Source organism: Ictidomys tridecemlineatus, chromosome 2, assembly GCF_052094955.1.
Source record: "Ictidomys tridecemlineatus isolate mIctTri1 chromosome 2, mIctTri1.hap1, whole genome shotgun sequence".
In the NCBI taxonomy this organism is placed as follows: domain Eukaryota; kingdom Metazoa; phylum Chordata; class Mammalia; order Rodentia; family Sciuridae; genus Ictidomys; species Ictidomys tridecemlineatus.
In genome coordinates, this window is record NC_135478.1 from 142,637,011 (window position 1) to 142,658,443 (window position 21,433).

General features: G+C 31.4%; 1 protein-coding gene across 14 annotated transcripts in view; it reads right to left on the reverse strand.

Moving 5' to 3' along the window:
• The window catches only part of Bbs9 (Bardet-Biedl syndrome 9), a 459,963-nt gene that overhangs the window by 232,793 nt on the left and 205,737 nt on the right, over positions 1-21,433 (reverse strand). For 10 of the 14 annotated variants that reach the window (XM_078039867.1, XM_078039868.1, XM_078039866.1 and 7 more), the window contains 6 exons: positions 20,834-20,887; positions 15,197-15,299; positions 12,953-13,057; positions 10,662-10,676; positions 5,813-5,953; positions 450-545 (listed from right to left, as the gene is read on the reverse strand). In XM_078039867.1, coding sequence (XP_077895993.1) covers positions 450-545; positions 5,813-5,953; positions 10,662-10,676; positions 12,953-13,057; positions 15,197-15,299; positions 20,834-20,887 — 514 coding nt within the window. The remainder of the gene's footprint in view (positions 1-449; positions 546-5,812; positions 5,954-10,661; positions 10,677-12,952; positions 13,058-15,196; positions 15,300-20,833; positions 20,888-21,433) is intronic. The other 4 variants (XM_078039870.1, XM_005319185.5, XM_078039872.1 and 1 more) reach the window with 2 other exon arrangements.

The following is a 21,433-nucleotide window of genomic DNA, read 5'->3' on the forward strand; positions in this document are numbered from 1 at the left end:
ATCAATAAAGTATATTTAATTGAAACTTAAACTTAACTGTATAATTACTGCTTTTCTACCTATTGAGATTAGTATCAGCAAAAATCATTTCACTTTCATCTCTACCAATGTCCAGTTGGGAACATAAGAATATAGACATCAAAAAATCAATTCAAGTTTCTGGAAACTCCTAAAACCTAGTTTACTATATAACTACCTTAAAAACATTTCAATTCTTTAAATTCCCCCTCTCAAACCCTTCTCATCCCCCAAACCAGTCATATATCTCTAACAAAATGCAATCCTATCTTCATAACTTTTACATCCTATATACTTAATATGATGGCTCTTAGTTTTTGATATCTAAACATTACCCTTACCCTTTGCAGGAATCTTGATGCGAAAATGCTTTGTGATTGATTGTACTTAATAGAAACTTACAAAAGCAGTAAAAACATGATTTTACTTACGAGAGGTTTTGGAAGCAAGAAGAGTAACTCGGGAGCCACTTAAGAATCGAAAACCCATTACATTGACCTGATCATCATCTGACTGATTGGCAAAACCTACAGAAAAAAGAAAACATATTACATAAACAGAAGGAACAATTAACACTTAATATATGAAATTTAGCTGAATATATTTTTATGACACTAGCCATATTTAAAGTCCATATATTAATGATAATATATTAACTTTGATTTTCATAGTAGCTTCCAATTGCTGAAATTTCTGACTCAGAGTAACATGCTGGAAGATTTCATTTCTTTTATTTTAGTGATTAATTCTGGGTCTAAAGGAGATCATGCCCAAGAGAACCTAAGATATACTACCACAGCAGATAGCAAGAAACCTATTCTATGAAAAGGACTTGGGAACCTACTTAAAGAGGCTATCACTAAATCAATTTCCATGCATGTATGAGTTTGTCAGGATGAACCCAACTACTGTGTATAACCATAAAGCTCTAATTTTAAAAAAAAAGAGGCTACAACTAGCCACATACAAAATATTTAAGGATCAAAAAATATAACAGATGCAATAAAATGAAACATCAAACATATTTAAAGGCATGTATTTATACTGATACTAAAAACAAAACAAAAACAAATGGTCACTATCAGACTATATAGAGAATCATCTCTATTTGATTCATCTGTATTTATTTCAAATATAGATGTTCCTTAGATTATGATGGGATTATGTTCCAATAAATCCAATGTAAACTGAAAATATCATAAGTCAAAATGCATTTCAGTGTTAGGGTTTTAGCTCAGCATTATAATGCTTATCTGGCACATGTGAGGTACTGTGTTCGATCCTTAACATCACATAAAAATAAATAAAATAAAGGTATTGTGTCCATCTACAACTAAAAAATTTTTTGAATGCATTTAATACACCTAACCTATTGAACATCATGACTTACCTTTGCCTACCTTAAATGTGCTCAGAACATTCATAGTGGTTTATAGTTAGGCAAAAATCATTTAACACAAAATCTATTTGATAACAAAGTGACAATTATCTCATATAATTTGATGAAAACCTGAATCCAAAAAAACACTGGCAACATAATACAGTGTAGAGTATCAATTGTTTACCCTCATGATTACATGGCTGAGTAGAATTTACTGCTGACAGCTGCCCCAAAAAGCAAGAGTATCATAAAACAAATTGCTACTACAGGAAAATATGAAAATTCAAAATTTGAAGTATGGTCTCTCCTAAATGCTGAAAAATCATTAAGTCAAACCACCATAAGTTGAAACCATCTGTATTTTTAAAATTACTAATAAAAAGAAAAAATAAACACTTCCATTCAAACTGCATTATTTTAAATAATACTGGTTAAGGGAAAGGTTCTCTATATAGAAATATTCTAGCTCAAAATTGAAGAAAGCTTGAATGAAATAAGATAATACCATTTTTCAGCCTCTAATGGAATAGATCTCAAAACTGAATATCAATCCCTAGACCATCACACACAAAGAGAGACAAACACATATGCCCCCTGATGAAAGTATATACTACCACCAGTGAAGAACTCTGGTCAAAATAATTAATCCTGCCTCTGCTAACCCTAGATCCTACTACCAATTTACAAACTGTATGGCAGACAGAAGAAAACAATAAACAACATCAAAAGGAATAAAGTATATCCCCAAGATGATGAGGTAAAAGATGGCAGCCTTCATCTCTCTGAAATAAGGAAGGGAGAAAGGGAGGAAGAAAATGAATGTACACAGCTATCCACAAACCAAAATAGCCCTTAGAGTTCAATAGCCCAATTTAAGAATCTGCAGCAACATAGAAAGAAAAACTAGTAATTGCGGTGTACCTGAGATGCCTATATATAGTTAGAAATAAAGAAACGTTATCAGTGATAGTCATGCAATTTGAACCACCATGGTCCCAAGTGGCCTGCTATCCAGAATACACTGGTGTCATTTACTACTAAGAAAACCTATAGCCACTCCTGCCAGGAAATCCCTGTGTCATAGAGAGAGTGTCATAGTTGTATACACACCCACTCACATGTAAAAACACATAATGTTGCACATTATAAATATATAAAATTTTATTTATCAATTAAATAAATAAAATTATTTTCAAAAATAGGCACATATCAGATTTTAAAAACTAAGTTATGCATCATTTATAGAAACCTACTTTAGATACATAAAAAACTTAAAAGAGAAAATTATATGTGCCATTGTCACACTAATTATCTTAACATCATACAAAGTAAATTTCAGGCAAGAAATATTAACAAGGAGTAAGAGAACCACTTCATAACAATTAAGAGAACATACAATTCTAAACTTCTACATACCTAATGACAGACTTCTAAAATATACATAACAAAAACTGATAGAAATGCAAAAATGAAAAGTGAATAGCCAAGCCCAGTGTGGTGGCCCATGACAGGTAATCCCAGCAGCTCTACAGGCTGAGGCAGGAGTTCAAAGCCAGCCCCAGCAACAGCAAGGTGCTAAGTAACTCAGTGAGACTTTGTCTCCAAATAAAATACAAAATAGGGCTGGGGATGCGGCTCAAGGGTGGAGTGCCCCTGAATTCAATCCCCGGTACCCCCTCCCCACCAAAAAAAAAAAAGTGAAGAGCCAAAGATTTGAACAAACTATTTTTTTTTTCATATTTAAAATGACTCCAGATTTTTATTTGTAGTACAATTATATTCATTGTTCATTTTATATATATAATGTATATATTTTTAACCAAATATACATATATATACATATATACATATATATATATATATGTATTTTTCAACGTTGTTTGAAAATCATAGCATTCAGTCCCAAAAAGTCAAAGGTTGAATTCATTTAAAGATTAGTCAAAGTAGTCTATCATATTAACTAATTAAAGAAGACAATGATATATATATCTCAAATGATACAAAAAAGGTCTTTAAAAACCTAATGCCTATTTCAGATAAAATTCTTAAAAATCTAAGAGAGAACTTCCTAATCCCAGTAAAGGACAAAATACCTGTAGCAAAGCATACTTAATGAAAAACTGAATGTTCATTCTCACTGTTCCTATTCAACATCACCCCAGAAGGCAAGGCAAAAAAGAACAACCCACCAAGACTGGAAAGGAAAAAGTTAAATTGTTTTCATTTGCCAATAACATAATCATCTACATAGAAAATCTAACTAAATATACAAAAAACTAACAACAAGTGACTTAACAATGTTGCATCAAACAAAACCCATGTACCATATTAATTGTATTTCTTTGTACCAACAAAGAATAATTTGAAAGTGAAATAAAGCAATGTAATTTGCAATAGCATCAAAATATATAAAATAATTTGGAATAAATATGATAAAATATTTGTAAGACCTATACATTGAAAAAGTTACCCTCCCTGAGAAATGAAATAGCCCTAAATAGATGAAGATCTGTACTTTCATCTTAATAAACTAGAATAAGTAGAGCAAATTATATCTTGTTTGATATTGTTATAATGTTAATTTTCTCTCAATTGGTCTATGGAATCAATGCAATCCCAATCCCAATTAAAATCCCAGCAGGATATTTTTAAATTAACAAATTGATTTTAACATTTATATTAAAAAAAGCTAGAATATCTATAGTAACTTTGAAAAAACAAGAATAAAGTTGGAAATATTATAATACCTGAAATCAAAACTTATTGTAAATTACAATAATTAAGACAGTATGCTATTAATATTTAGCAATGTTGGTGGGCATAGACAAATAGATCAATGGAACAAAATAAAGTAAGCAAAAAATATACCCATATTAATATAGTCACATGATTTTCCACAAAGTTGCAGATAATTTTTTTTTTTTTTGATACCAGGGATTGAACTCAGAGCACTCGGCCACTGAGCCATATCCCCAGCCCTATTCTGTAGGTTATTTAGAGACAGGGTCTCACTGAGTCACTTAGCACCTCACTTTTGCTGAGGCTGGCTTTGAACTCACAATTCTCCTGCCTCAGCCTCACAAGCTGCTGGGATTACAGGTGTGTTACCATGCCTTGCAGTTGCAGATAGTTCTTATAGAGATTATCTCCCTATTCAAAAGTATGTATTTTTATTCAATCTCTAACTGAGTAAGTATAAAGGAAGCAGAAGGAGAAAAATAAGAGATAAAAAATATTTACTAGCAATATATACACACATTTGACTCAAACTTAAGAATAGAATAATTTTAATAAAGAATATTTGATTTTAGAGATGTTCTCAAAGAGTTACATATAAATAAAGTTTTTTAAGTACTTCAAATTAATGAAAAATAAATTTAAAGCACTTTACGTAATTAATAACACAAAAGTTGACTTACTATAAATTTCTAAACCTTTTGGGAAATATTCTCTGTATTCTAAATCCTATCCACAAATAAAAGGATGAGGGTACATCTCATAGCCAACAGTGCTGATTTTTAATGAAGGACTTAAAAGGGTGATTTAATCCCCAGAATTTTTTCTTTAATTCCACCCATCACCAAGAAAGTTAATGGATGTGATACATTAGAAACCTTGATTACTAAAGATGCTTTATCCAATCAAAGCTTCTATTTGTCTAAACTACTCAGAAAAACTGAGACTTGGAAAAAGTCACAACTTGACAAATTACCCCAAATGATCATTGTGATACTGGAGCCCTAAATAAGCCCCACAAAATGACCTGAATGAACATATGTTCCCTCCTGCTACTGTAGACAGGAAAACCACAAAGAGCACCTACTTATATGAGATTACTTTTCAGGAATATAAGAATATACTTTCAGGTGGGGGTTGTGACTCAGTGGTAGAGTGCTTGCCTGGCATGTGTGAGGTACTGGGTTCGGTCCTCAGCACTCCATAAAAAATGAATAAATTAAATAAAATAAAGGTATTGTGGCCATCTACAACTAAAAATAGTTTTAAGAAAGAATATACTTTAAAAAGGTACATATCCAAAGGCCCACATGAAGATAAAGAATTAAATATTTATATTCTTAGAGGATATGTCAAAAATCCACAATAAAGATAAATAATGAATATTTATATTACAAGCCCCAAATTCCAATCTAAAAAGTTTTTATTTCTGAATACTGAAGCAAAATAATGATTATAATAATTTTAATCAAACTTAAAAGGTACAACTTATTACCTTGTTGATATAAGCCATTTCGCCTTTGAACAGGTCAAATGAGGGAAAAGTCTTTGAGGCATTTTTATATTCTTATTTAACATTTACCAGATAATTGCCCTATCATTACTTGCTAATGAAGAATTCCATTAAAAATTCTTAACATTTCTGATGCTACAGGCATGTTAGTTCAAAAGTCCTACCTGGGAAGAGACTGGGAAGACTGACTGGAGATTGGTTGGTATCAATAGTTAGTTTGTGGTTTGCAGTTTTTGAAGCCTGACCTGGTAAGCAGATTAATTTCAGGGGAAGTCTAAATTTACACTGGACAACTCGAGGAGTGCCTGAAATAAGAAAAGACACGAAGATTCATAGATCTGACAAATAATTTGGCAAAGAATAATTTGTAGTTTGAGTAGTAACTTATTTTAATTTGTAAGTCTGTTGCCTGCCCAATTTATTTAGTATAATGACAATGACTGTAGAACACCATCCTGATTTATATTTTTTAAAAGTGCAAAGCAAAAATAAAATCTTAAAAGAAATATAGGCATAAGATCTTTAATAATAGTATCATATTTTTACATCATCATATTTGAAAACTATAAAAATCATTATAGTTACTTATATTCAATGACTAAACTAAGTCTTTAAAATCTTCAAAGCTCAATCTCTAATCCAAGACTATCAGCTAAAATGAGCAAAAAAAAAATCTGAATTTTGTATCAGTAAGATTACTCTATGCAACCATATTTAAAATATTCTCTATCAAAACATTTTAAATATTTAAGTAGTCTTACTTCAAATTATATTAACCATTTTTAATTAATGATGAATATGAAAGCATAATTTGCTCTACTGACATTCTACTGAAGTCCATGTCCATTTTACACATTAGTATTAAGAATACTACTTTCATATTACATTTTTAAGACATTTAACTTTGCATATCGTTTTAAGTGACATTTTGAAAAGCTTTCCTATCACTCAATTGTCAAATGTTTTCAATATATTCATATTGAAATAGATAACTGAATTTTTGACTGAATAGGATTAAAGATAAAAAATAATATACACAAGTCTATATCTTAGCATACTTCATACTATGTAGAGAAGTGGAAAGCTCAAAATGTACTACTCTACTTGATGGATTTACACATTAATTCCTTTATTTCTTCACAGTGTAGTCAGTGAGTAGCTTAAAAATAGCAAAAGCAGAAGCAGTTATACGTATGGAGACATGATCCCAGAGCAGGATCGCTGGAATTAGCAATATATTTTGTTAATGACAATTGGAATTGTGTGGCTTACTCTACATCCAGGCTGGGAATACACTTTTCAGTACTACTTATTCACCAGGATAGTGAGTTATCATCAACAATGGCAAGAATATTGATATATGAGGCCAATTAAATAGTTTTTCAGAGCATGTGGAGCATATTTGTCATTCTCTTCAGCATAATCTATTATCCATCAAATTTTACCTAGCTCATTTTTTGTTCATAACCAACATATGTTAAATTCACTTCTCCTGGAATCTTAGATGCAAATTATAACTGGTGTCTCTCAAGGAAAATCCCAGGGTATTATTTCCTGACATTCTGTGAGGTTTTTAGAGGCATATGTATTTATACTTTATAATGATGAAATGTTTTGAATCCAAATACTATGGTAACATGATCTAAAACATGGTCAAACCACAACTATCAATATCACCACACACACAAAAAAAATCATTAAAAAATTATAAAGCACTACTTTTTCCAACTTTAAGGAAATTTCCATATATTCTATATATCCCTGAATTATGAAAATGTGCCCACTGAATATGCTTCTGCCACAAAAAATAAATTACAACTTTAATTAATAGATATGATCTGAAAAGAACAAAAATAGAGATCTTTTTTTCCATTTTAATGAGTAGTACAACAGCCAACTCCTGAAAATTGTATCTATACACAAAGCTATCTTATATACATTTTGTAATATCATATTCTAAGCTAAATGCTCAAACAAAAGTTGGCTCCAATTGTTCTTCTAAAACTGCACCATAGCCTCCACGTCACTTGGACCAGGTACATACTGAATTCATGGTTAAAAAATAAATTAAGATGATCAACAACACTAGCTTTATACTACTGAGTCTCTTTATTTGAAGATTATTATCCTAAATCTTCAAGAACTTGTAGCACTTTCCAAAACAGAAATAAATGTATTATAAGCACCAATAAACCCAAGGAGGAAAATACATTAGAACTCAATTCACAATTCAGTTAGGTCATTTAATGACAATATCACACATTAGGGCAATGATCTGTAGTTGCTAAGATTTGTAGAACCTCTCCAGAATTTCTTTTCTCCCCAGGAATTGTAAACCTGCTTCATAGGACATTTGGAAAATATTACTTTGAAAAATGATGACACTCATACTAAATAAAATGATTATGGCTATTTTTTAAAAGACAGCAGCTTGAAAAGTTTTACCTTTAGGGAAAAAAATGAAAATGACAATCTATAAAAACCAGATTAAGGAAACCATACCTTTAGAAGTAAAATTAGAATGCCACTAATTTATGATATTACCCTTCAAACTGGAATTCAATATAATCTCTAGTACATAAACATGGGTTATTTGAGGCACATTTCTATTGGAGTTTACATTTTCTTGAGCAGTTTAAAGTATAAATTTGGCTTCCAATTATTCTTCAGGTTGTAACCATAGCAAAGACTAAAGTCAAAGGCCAGTAGAGGCATGTGCGCGTGCGCGCGCGCATGTGTGTGTATGTGTGTGTATACATGCGCGCACACATCTGTCTGTAATAAAGAAAGAATTACATGTATTTAAAGACTTTTCAAGGTTGTTCATAGAACAGCTTTCAACTTAACTGAAAGAGCCTAACTGGGCCTAACTTTGCCTATTATCTGCAGTATTTCCTCTATGCAATAGGCAAAACAGTCTCTATATCTGGCCTACTCAACTCTGGTACGCTAAAAGAAAATTTCAACATGTATTTACTCAAATATTGGCCTCATCATTCACCAGTCTGACTTTTTTCTGTAGGGCTTTTTTAAGCAAATATAATCACTTCTCCCTCAAACACTTCCCTTCCCCTAACCTACTAGAGGAAACGGATAGTCGCAACTAACACAGTGCAATTAATCACAAAATTATTTAGCACTCAGAGAGAAAATTCACATCAAAACCACTCCTGACAGAACAATTTTTCCAGGAAGAGAATTCTAATTACACCTGGCACACCCAAGAGTCCAGTATCAGTGTCAAACAGGAAGCCAAAATGTGTTTTAAAAAGAAAAAAGAACATACATCTATATTAAAGTAGGATAACTACATCTATACATTACACATCTATATAATATCTTAGAACTCTTTCCAGGGGCCTGCTAGAGTAATTTCTTACTGAAAACAAGGAACCCCAAAGCAGTAGCAATGTCTGGTAGCCAGAACTTCCTTGATCCCTTCCTGTTATGTCTGGCTACGTACTGTGCTTCATCGGCAATCATGTTTTACACTGCCCGTGTCAAGTAACTTTAATGGAGAAATAATGGAGACTAACTCTTGTGGGACAACATAAAACCTTGTTTGCTTCTCTTTTTCCACATGTAAAAGCAGAACTGCTTATCTACAAAATAACCTGGACACATCAGGACAATAAAGATCAGTCTTTGAAATATGAAGCCTTGCATGTAAGCCCAAGTGGCAACATATTATTTTCTTGCCTACTTCATGTGGCTGAATATCTCAAATATACTCCCTTAAGCTTAATTACATTTTTAAATATATCAGAAGAAATTATTAAAACCAGTTCTAGTTTTGTATTGAAACATTAAAATTTCCATAAATTGTGATTCTTTTTCTGATAGTTTAGGCTGAATTTACAGTAAAAAAGAATAAATTTATTTCAAACATTACTGGTGTTTTTCAACTTAAAGCTAATCACTTAAAATTAATATTCTATTTTACAGTATTTAATCCAAAATCTTATCAGTTGCATACAATCTTGAGAATTAAAATGTAAATATTCATTATCAATAAAAGAATTTTCATGAATTAAACTATAATTTAACATTATTTCTATTAAGCTATTTCTCATATAAATATACCTTCAGGTATCAAGATATTTGTTATATGACTCAAATTGTTGTCATTACTAAAATCATGCCAATAAATATTCTGTTAAGTACTTTAATTATATTTGTTACAAATCAATTAATATTATCTAAAATTTATCTTGACAAAAGTATCTTTAATAAAAATAAACCACCATATGAAGTTAGATATCTAGAAAGAAGTAATCAAAGTAAGAGATACTTTTAGTGCCTGCTGTGCACCCTAATATTGCATAATATATCAATACACTCAAATAATTCAAAATCTATTAGGAAAACATAAGAAATAAATTTAATAAAACTCCCATTATGACATGTATTACAGCAGAGTCAAACAAAGGATTTGGGGAGGTATGCACAAATGAGTAACAACATTTGACCCAAGCAAGTTCAAGGGGCCCAGAATTTGATGACAGTCCCCCACAAATTCTAAACAAGACAAGAAAGAGGCCCACAGAGTGAGTATACCCAGCATTTTTATCAGAGAGAAAGGTGGATCTGTTGAGGCATGCAGAAAATAGACAATTTAGAATTCAATGACAAACACTTTTGTTCTTCATTTTTTTCTTAAGTAAAAATAACAAAGCATGTAAATAATAACAAGTACACTTGTAAATAAAAACTAAGAACACTTTGAGCAATAAGTTGACAATTACATCCTTTAATGTTTTTCAAAAGGAGCCATTCTGTTCTTTTTCTTAACTTTGTTCTTTTTCATTACTCTGAAACAACTAGTAATGATCTAACTCTTCATGGAACTAGCTACTATGTTCTCCACAGCAGGATCAAATCACCATATTATCCTAAAGAGGTCTGTATAATTAAAATAGCAGTCTATATAAAACAGTTAATTTATGGTATAATGCTCATCAACCAAATCTCAGCTCTGAAATTCATCTCTTTCTAAATTATCTTTTCACTTACCATCAGGATTTCGATCTATCCATCAGATGTAATGCAAAAGGGGATAGAGGAGAAAGAATGCAACAGATTATCTGCAGTAAGGTTACAACATAAATTTAATAAACATCTGTTTAAAATATAAGTTAAAATTTTCAAGATATTCTCACAGATGGTGTAGATGCCCTCTAAACCAACACAAAGTGTTCATAATTGAAGAGGCTGGCTTGAATAAATGTAATCCAACAATGTATTTGCACTCAGGAGTCCATGAATGTGTTATTCCAGTGTTAAATGTGGTAAAAAGAGGTAAAGATATCTGATCTAGTCAAAAAGTACTCAATATGTAAAAAGTACTCAATATGTAAATGGTATCAAGAATATTAGATGGAAAACAACTAAAAGGCCCAATACATAATCTTTCCGATCACTATTGCTTGAAATAATTTTAGTAGATACTACTATGAAGCAATGTTTATTTGGGGTTTAGGGGCTTGGTATTCTTTTATGTTTACATAATTTTCTTAACATTTAATTTCTAATGCACTTTCAGCCAATTAATATCTATGTGCTCTGTTCCAGGAATAATTTATTAATCTTTTAAATTTCATCTATAAAAAAGCATAGTAGCCCCAAATGGTATGTGCAACCATAAGCTCAGAGACTGATTTTACAACTTTATAATGTATTTTGAAACATTCTGCCCATATTTAATGACCCATTTATCTATTTTAAATTTATTTTCAACCAGTATTATGAGTTTTCCTTAAAAAATGAATGAAAGAAGTTGTGAAATTAAAGCATTAGCAGACTTCCAACTGTATATTTGACAGTATAGCAAGGTGTGATATGCTGACAGTTATTGAAATGTTCAATTAATGAAAATTGTTCTGGAGATCTTAACCAAATATTTCTGCTTCTTTATCTCATGTGTCAAAATGAAAATAACATTGAAAATCTTAGCAAGGTGAAGTGCCAAATGCCTGTAATCCCAGTGACTCAGGAGGCTATGGCACAGAATAACAAATTCAAGCACAGCCTGGGCAACTTAATGAGACGATGTCTCAAAATCAAAAGGGCTGGGGATGTAGCTCAGTGGTATACCACTTGATTAGTGCCTTAGGTTCAACCCCTATATGGAGGAAAAGAGAAGCCTCAATGTTCCTTTCAGAAATATCCAACCAAAAGGTCCATTATTCCTTAATTCTTTATGAAGTTTTTCCTTCTTTTTAAAACAAATTTCATCAAAGCTATTTAAACATTAAATATAAATATGTCTATAACCACAAATTTGAAAAAATATGGTATATGGCTAAAGTGGTTACTTCTAGCTAAAAATAAATTTTTAAAACAATTTTTAAAGCAAAATACTTTACAAAGCAGAAGAAATAGATTTCTAAAGCACATATGTAGGTTATAAAGTCATACTAAAGCATATAGACTTATCAATGACTAAGCAAGAAAATTCAGACAAAGAAAAAATTAAAAATATGAAAAAAATCACCAAGTAAGCAAATGGACATAAATAGTTAGGAAAAAAACATGAATAAGCCATTTTAAAACTAAAATATATATGTATGCACAGAACACTTTTAAAAAGATTGATATTGTTGAAATGCCCTATTATCAAATATACTACATTTAAAAGTGCATTTAAAAAAGTAATGACTACTAAGTTTAATTTTCTTCCAAACTCATGTCAAACTGTTATCATGGATGAATTCAATACATAGGAAAGAAAAAGAAACAATACTTATCAAGTTGGACTCAACCAAATAGAAATTTAAAATGATTGAAACTTACTTGGCAACCTTTAAAAATCTAAAAGATTTTTTGAAAAAATACAGACCAAATTTTAATATATTTGTTCTTAAATATTTTAACATATAAAATACTAAAGAGTCTTACATAGTCACCAGAATATTGTCTAAAATTGAATACTGTCATGTTAGAGTAATCCATAATATTCTTTTCTTGTTTTAACTAAGTTAGACTAGGCTTTTCTTTAGTTCAAGTAAATGAAGTTTGATCTACAATAACATTTTTCCAGTGGGAATAAAAATATATCGAATTTGCTATTAACTGAAAAAAGGAACCAAACATTATATATGGAAGTCAGTTAAACATACTTAACTCCTCTTAACATATAAAAGTAATTAAAGCCTGAATGTTCATTTAACAGTACAAAAGAGCAGGTTTTTATTAAATTATATTTTGCAACATGTCTCCCCATCTTAAACACATCATCATTTAACTGATAATTCCAACAATTTAAAGGCATAAATAGGCTTGCAAATGTGTGAACCACTGTTTACCTGTAGGTCTAGAATAAGAAACAACAGCATTTCCTTCCAAATCAGATGGTGTATAACTTTTTTTCAAATAAACAGAAAAGGATACTGTGCTAATCATCTCTGGTGCTATAAATAAAATAAAAGTAATGTAAATTACATAATCAGGTCAACTGTTATTAATAACAGTTAAAATTTATTAAGTATTCACTATATGCCAAATATTGTCATAAGTCCTTTATTTTTTAATCATTTTCATTGGTGAACATTAATTATACAGAAGAGTAGGTTTCATTGTGGCACATTTGTGTATACACAAATATATAATTTGATGAATTTCACTCTCCAATATCTCCCTAGTCTTCCCTCCCCCCTTGTCCAAACCCCTTCCATTCCCTAATTTCAAGAAGACCCTTTTTCTTTTCTTAACCTGTTTTGTTTCATTTTTTATTTAATTGATTTTATTTTTTTAATACATGACAACAGAATGCATTACAATTCTTATTATACATATAAAGCATAATTTTTCATTATTTGCTTGCTATTTGTTTTTTCTTCTAGCTTCCACATCTGTGTCTGACTTATTCTGACTTATTTTATTCAGAATTACTCTTCAGTTCCATCCATTTTCCTGCAAAAGACCTAATTGTATTCTTCTTTATAGTTGATAAAATTTCACTATTTATACACACTACATTTTCTTTATCCATTCATCTAATGACAGACACCTAGGTTGATTCCATAACTTGGCTATTATGTTGTCATAGTACTTTAAATGGAGTAACTCACATAATCTTCACAACAACCCTATAAGATAGGTAAACATTATAGCTCCTATTTTTTTTATGTGTGAGGAAAGCAGAACACAGAGTGGTAAAGATCATCCAACAAACAAGTAATATCAGGGGTAGTAACTGACTCCAGAACAAGGTATCCAGCATTGGACATTACTACTCATCGTGCAAACAGACAGAAAAAAAGGTTCACAAAAAGGGAAAGAAAAATTAGGGGAAAATTATACTTTATCATGGCTAGCACACAGTTTGTAGGGGAAAATGGAAGAGGGGAAATAGAATGTAAGAGTAGGAACTTAGCAGACTTTGCATGTCTTTGCATTAATGAACTTGGCCTCCGACTTGTGTTAGAAAGCCATAAGAGATTTTTAACTGGAAAAATAAATTATTCAGAATGTGTTTTAGAAAAATAAATTGAAAGTATTATAAAAATATTTTAAAGTGAGATCTAATGGTTGGGCCTCACCTACAAGGTTACTTCAGTCAATCATTCGTTTGGTCATTTAATGAATATTTATTGAGTTTTCATTAGCTGCCATCAGTTGATATAGGAGGTGGAAGGGCACAAAGACTTGACAGAAAACTCAAAAGAGCATTTTCACAGGACTAATGGCAGGTTGGATGTCAGTAGTTGGTGATAATGCTATAGAAAGAAATCCTTACTAAGAGTTGCCTTTTAGGACAGGTCTATTGTTTTAGACATTATTATGGATATCTTTTTTTGGGGGGGTTGGGGTACTGGGGATTGAACTCAGGGGGACTCGGCCACTGAGCCACATCCCTAGCCCTATTTTGTATTTTACTTAGAGACAGGGTCTCACTGAGTTGCTTAGCATCTCACTTTTGCAGAGGCTGGCTTTGAACTCACGATCCTCCTGTCTCAGCCTCCTCAAGCTACTGGGATTGCAGGCATTTGCCACGCCACCATGCCCAGCTGGATATCTTGTACAAATTCATTTTCTGATTAAATCCACACAGATTCCTTTTCTAATTAAATCCTCAAAACAATACATTTCTTATCCTCTTTTGCAAATTGAATAACTGAGGCTCCAAGTGGTTACTAATGTAACTTTCCTGAAATTACACATGGAATGTTGAGCTAGGATTCAAACTCTAAAGTTAATATATTTTCTACAAATGTTACTGTTTCAATAAACAGGTCATTAGAGAAATACGAACAAAGAAATCCTTTCAAATTATGGTATTTAAACAAATAACTAAGCCAACCAGCTTTTAAAAAGTACTTAGAAATATGTATTCCAAACAAAATAACTGATTGAGTATCTATGTATGATACTTGAAAGGAAAATATAAGCAACACAATATAATCATTGATTTCAGAAAAGCCTCATCTTCACTATTTAAAAAAGAAACATAGCCCTGAAATAAACACACTAATATTGTTTTTGTTTTTTAATAAACAAGAAAGAAATCCTCACACCATGGTAGACTTGAAGCCAAAACACAAACTTACCCAGAAATTCAAAGGTAAATTGATCACAAGTCAATACTAATGGTGGCTGAACATAGATGGATAATTTGACTTTTGGCAATACAATTCGATTCTGCAGTGTGACCTAAGGAAACAGTCATTGACATTAATAGAAAAATCACATTTTATCCAAATTTATATATGTTATTATAATTACTTAAAAATAACTAGCAAATAATTAGGAAAACTGAGAAAAATTAGAAGTAGAAAAATAGAACATGTAACATCAACAGTAGACTAAAATACTCCCTCCAGTTAGAAAATGGGCAAAGCAGTTAAACAGATTTTTCTCCAGAGAAGATACAAATATGCACAGGATGCTGATGCAAAGATGCTCAATATCTTTAGCAGGAGGCTGAGGCAGAAGGATCATGAGTTCAAAGCCATCCTCAGCAAAAACGAGGCTCTAAGCAACTCAGCGAGATCCTGTCTCTAAAATTTAAAAGTGGGGTAGGGGGGCCTGCTGGGGATGTAACTCAGGTGATTTAGCACCCCTGGGTTCAATCCCCAGTAGAAAGAAAGAGAGAGAGTGAGTGTGGGTGCCCACACTCGCGTGCACACACACACACACACACATACACACACTCACATGAGAATGGCTATAACCAAACAACAATTGGTGTTAGCAAGGAACATGGAAGAACTAGGAATATAAAATGTTACAACCACTAAATAATGTTTGAAAATTTCTTAAAAAGGTAAACATAAATTTACCATACTGGCTCATGATTCCATGCTGAGAGAACTGAAAACACATATCTACACAAAAACTTGAACAAAAGTTCCTAACAACATTATTAATAATAGTCAATGAGTGGTAATAATCAAATGCTGCATCAAGATGAATGATAAACAAAGGTGGTACAGTTGTACAATAAATTAATATTCATCAAAAAAGAAATGAAATATCGACAAATGCTACAATATATGTCAACCTTGAAAATATTATAAGTGAAAGAAGCCAGTCATAAATAAGCACATGTTGTATAATTCATTTTACATGAAATCTGTAGAATAACCATATCTACAGAAAAAGAAAGTAGATTAGCAGTTGCTTCAAGATGGGTGGAATGAGGAATGATAGCTATTGATATGACTTTCAGGGGAGACAAATGTTCTAAAATTAGATCATGTTTATGGTTGCCCAACTTGATAAACATACTAAAAATCACTGGAGTGAGTCATATGGTATGTGAATTATCTCTACAAGGCTGTCAAAAAATGATCTACCAACAGAAAAGAAAAATATTCCCTCATAGCTACTGAATAACTACATCATGAAATAAATGTATTCATTCTTTTTTCATATATAACTATACTATCATGATTTATCTTATCTTTCTATAACTATACTATCATGATTTATCTTATCTATCTTATCTTTATATATATATAGTATCAGTATATTTCCTTTTATATCAGCTAATTATTCTCTTATTGTTTCCTTACTTAGAAAGATTTATACTAGTATCAATATATATTGATACACCACATTTTCTTCCATGGCTTATCACAAAAATATATGACATAGGAATTCTAGAAAATATTGAAGAATAGCAATATTGACTGCTACATCTCTAACATGACTGCATTTCCAGACTGGTGCTCTTTCTTTGTAATGCTAAAAAAATCTTTCTACTATAATTTTTTAATTAATTAATTTTCTAGTCTAATTTTGAATCAAGAGCTAAGAACTCTAGAATATCAGTTTACCTGAAAAATATGGTGAATATGGCTACAAAGGCCAGAACTTTTCTCACTTTTATCTCAGGAGTGTCAATAGAAACCATCAGACTCAAGGATCTTTACTGAGTCAAAGTGCTAAAAGTGTCATTTTCACACTATCAATAAAGGCTTAAGGACCTAGCTTCCACTGGGCATATTCTCTCTTTGGATTTGGTCTCCTAAAAGTACCAGCCTCTTTAAATAGTCTCTTTTAGATCACACATGGATAGTGTAGTAAACCAGATTGTATAGTCACCAATCTAGGTAGGGTCACTGGACCAACTTAGAATCTCTAAGGACAGATTCAAGTATGGATAGTTTCTATGGCTTCCAAGTGATTCTTATGCACAACAGGGAATCGCTGGTTGATAACTGAAACACTATTCTATGTGGTACATTTTCTATGGAGCAGTTCAGTCTTATTAGATTCTATTAAATGAGACAGACATATATCATTATTAACTGATACAATATAAAGACATTTTTATTTTTAAGAAAAGTAGTTTGGGAGATGGGGCTGTAGTTCAATGGCAAAGCACTTGTCTAGCATACATGAAGCACTGGATTTGATCCTCAGCACCACATAAAAATAAAATAAAATAAAGGCACTGTGTCCATCTACAACTACAAAAAATATTTAAGTAGTTTTGGCTTTTCTCTTAAATAAAAGGCATGTATTAGCCTTGCTATATTATAAAATATATGTAGTAAATAGTAATGATATATATTATACATATAATACAGAAAATATACAATATACCTGCAAGCACTATATATGTTTATCAGTAAATGTGTTAATTTCAAGTGAAAAATTTTTAACTGCAAAGCAAAATTTTTAAGAGGTAATTATTAATGCAAACAAATATGACAAGCACAGCAAATGAATAGCACTTCCTTGACTTTTAATTTGTCAAAAAAAAATGTTCTCCCAAAAGAAAAGAAAAATCTAGTAACAGATTTTGGCATGCCATAAACAAAACTTCCTCAATGATACCTCAAAGGTGAACAATGCAATACTGATGAAAATTATGGCAAGAAAAATGTATGCATGTGGCAGAAATTTCTTCAATAAGTAAATAAATTCTAGCCCAATAAATATATTTAAGTATTACAGGTATTTAACTATCAACAATGATACAATGCCAGTTTGTGTGTGTGTGTGTGTGTGTATATATATATATATATATATATATATATATATATATATAAATATGCATGTATTTTTATTTTAAAACAAAATTAACGATATTAATAATAGTCATTAGCAGCTTTTATATGCATGAAACTGTACTAATAAATTATTTCTGTGTATTATCTCATTTAATCTTCACAGCAGTGTATACTATCACACACCATTCTACAGAAAACGGGTACAAAGTAATTTTTCCAAGGCTGCTCTAAGTGGAAGAATCACAATTAAACAGCAGTTTAATTTGCCAGTACTAAAGAGTCCTTACCAAAAAAAAAAGAGTCCTTACCTTTAACCAACTGTGGTTAAATCTCAAAATAACTCTGCAAATGAAAAAGGATTCCTATTTTACAGTTTAAAAATAGAGGTTCAGAGAAGGTAAAAAACATGTTCCAGCTCACTGAGTCAATAAGTGCTAGAGATCTGAAAACTGTGACCAGGAACATATCATGAAAGTTCTATTTTATAACCAAAAATGTAAACACCTTAAAGTAGTAATATGCTATTTATAAAGGAGCAGACATTCTGACTTTGCCTGACATAATGATATCTACTTTAGACAATAATCAAAATTTTATGCTATTACAAGAAGGGCTTGCATTTAGTTTAGATGCACAATCATGATAGCACCCATACACAGATTTATTGAATCCCAATAATGGTTTAGGCACTTTTAAAACATAAATCAAAAAGATGTGACAAAAATAACTACAGTAACAAAGAATAGTTGTGTTTGAGCCAAAAAAAAAAAAGGAATTAAAGACTTGGCTAGATCATAGACTTCATATTTTAAAAAGAAAATAATTATAGAATATTAAGGAGAACATATAAAATGTTAATATGAGAATTTTCCATGCTATTTTCTACTTCTAACGAAATGAAATATAATCTGAAGAAATATAATTCCAAATTTTTATCCTAGATATATAAATATGATTTCAAAGACCAGGTATGAACAACCTCACTGCCTAGTTGCCTGGAATAGATGGTCACGCATCATGCACACATACTCAAGGTAGCCACATCTTCATTCATTTGGAACAGATGGAAAAATTTTCTCAATTAACAGGATTTATTATGATGGAAACTTGCATGGTTATATGTCTTGGCTGCTCTTGTTATAAAAGGCCATAAGGAGAGATTTATAGCAGAAATTTGTATAGAAACTGTCAGACAGGATCAGGAAATCATTGTGTCCGCTGTGTGAGTCTAGCCAATTTTGTGTAACACTTGTATGTTGCATTCTTTCTCATGCTTTCATAATGGCAATGAGAAAGAGTTGTGAGTTTGGCATTCTCAAATATAGTAAATTTCACTAGTGGAGAATTTTCCAGTAATGTCATGCCATCATCTTATGGTGGCTATTTCACATGAAAGCTTCAGAATCACACAGGAGGGATAGTGTATTTACATATAGCAATAATTCCTGGTTGATTGGAGTGGAGGTGGCATAAGCAATGTTACCTGGTTTAGATACAAGATTTCTTTTTTGCAATTTACAGTGTGCTCCTGAATTAGTATGCACATGTGTCTGAATAATATTACATAGGTAAAAAGAGGCTTGTCCACACAAAAGTATAGATCATTTCTGGATCTCTGGTTATTTTTTTTTTCTTAATATCTTTGATTTCTTGCCACTAATTCCTTTCCAGACTCAGAAGTATTAATGAGATAGAGTCTTTGATTGGATAGGGGGAAGGGAAACTGGGAAAGACCACCCTTGTTTCTAGTGGCAAGAATCCAAAAAAATTAGTTGAGGAAACTGTTATAAGATTGGGCTCCCTTCAACTTCAACCAAAGATCTCCACACGTGGGCCACCCGCTGGGTCCAGTGTAAGCGAACACAATTGGTAAAGCCTGGTGCTCTGTCAAGCTTCTCCAAGGACAGCAACCCATAATCTAAGAAAATATGAAGACTTGTCCAAGTTTTGACTAAGTGAATTGCCAAAATCCACAACTTTTCCTGGCTTCCAAGGTCTGGGCAGTGATAAATATTTTCAGCTTAATAATGTGCTGACTGATTACCACACTTTAATCTAAATGCCTTAAGAAGGTTCTACATTAGAGTTCTAGTTCTAAAATTCTACAATGACGGGACTCAAAATCTTAAGCAAAACCACATCCTTCATATTCTATTTTTCTAAGACTATCAATTTGTCACTACTCTACTTTGTGGCTTCTCCATTTAATATTTTCTTGCTATAAATACATCCATTTAAGGCTAATATTATGCCATATGAATGCCTGGGAATTCTTTTCAAACATATACATGGCCATACATATAAGAATTATATTAGCATCCATGTGCTTCCCCAATATCATTTCACAGTCTACTACATGTGATGCTACAATCAAATGGTTGGTCTATTATGAATGGTGATGACACAATTTCTTTAGCAGATTTAAAATGATAATTTTACTTCTAGGGGGAAAAAAACCTGAATCATGCTACACATCTAAATAATGGTAGAAAAAGTCATGATGATGGTTTATATTATATACATATTACAATAAATGCAAATATCAGCTTTATATTTGCAGGTAACAACGAAGGTTTTCTACTCACTACACAAGGTTAAGGAAAATCTGAAAATTTCAAAGTTTCATTTTATATTTCCATAAACTTCTTACAGGGTAACGATAGGGACAATATGATGAATATTTAATGCTGTTGGCACATTACAATCTAAAACCTGGTACAATACCTGCACTGTGATGGAAGGGACAACATCAGTTCCGATTTCAACATCAGTGGCTTGCTATAAACACAAAATTGAAAAGAGATATTACCCACCAATGAGTGAATACATTTGGGGACAATATATACTTCCTACCATCAAGTAAGAAACTAACTATAAAGTATTTATCACTCTAGTGATAACTAAAAGACTCAGTATGGCTTTTAGATTAACTAACATTAAAAAAACTCAAAAAGGAAAGGAAAAGTCACATATTTTATCAAACCATTCTATTTCCAAATTTACTTGAATGTACAAATTTACTTAAATGTCCAATGTTGTCACTTTGTTAACTTGTTCTTTATATTATATGAAAGAAGCCTTCCTTATACTTCCCAGATAAACATCATGCCATTATGTCACTTATTTAGGTACTTGTCTTTTCAACTTGCAAAAGTATGTTTTATTTAGATTAAGAATATGTATCTCAGACATGTAAATAAGAGGCAAATGAACTTAAACCTAGAAAATACAAATGGAATAGTACTTTTCTTAATAGTTCATGAACTAATGGGCCCTCTTTGAACATCATTGTTACTGTTCCTATCTCTTAAACAACTCATCGTA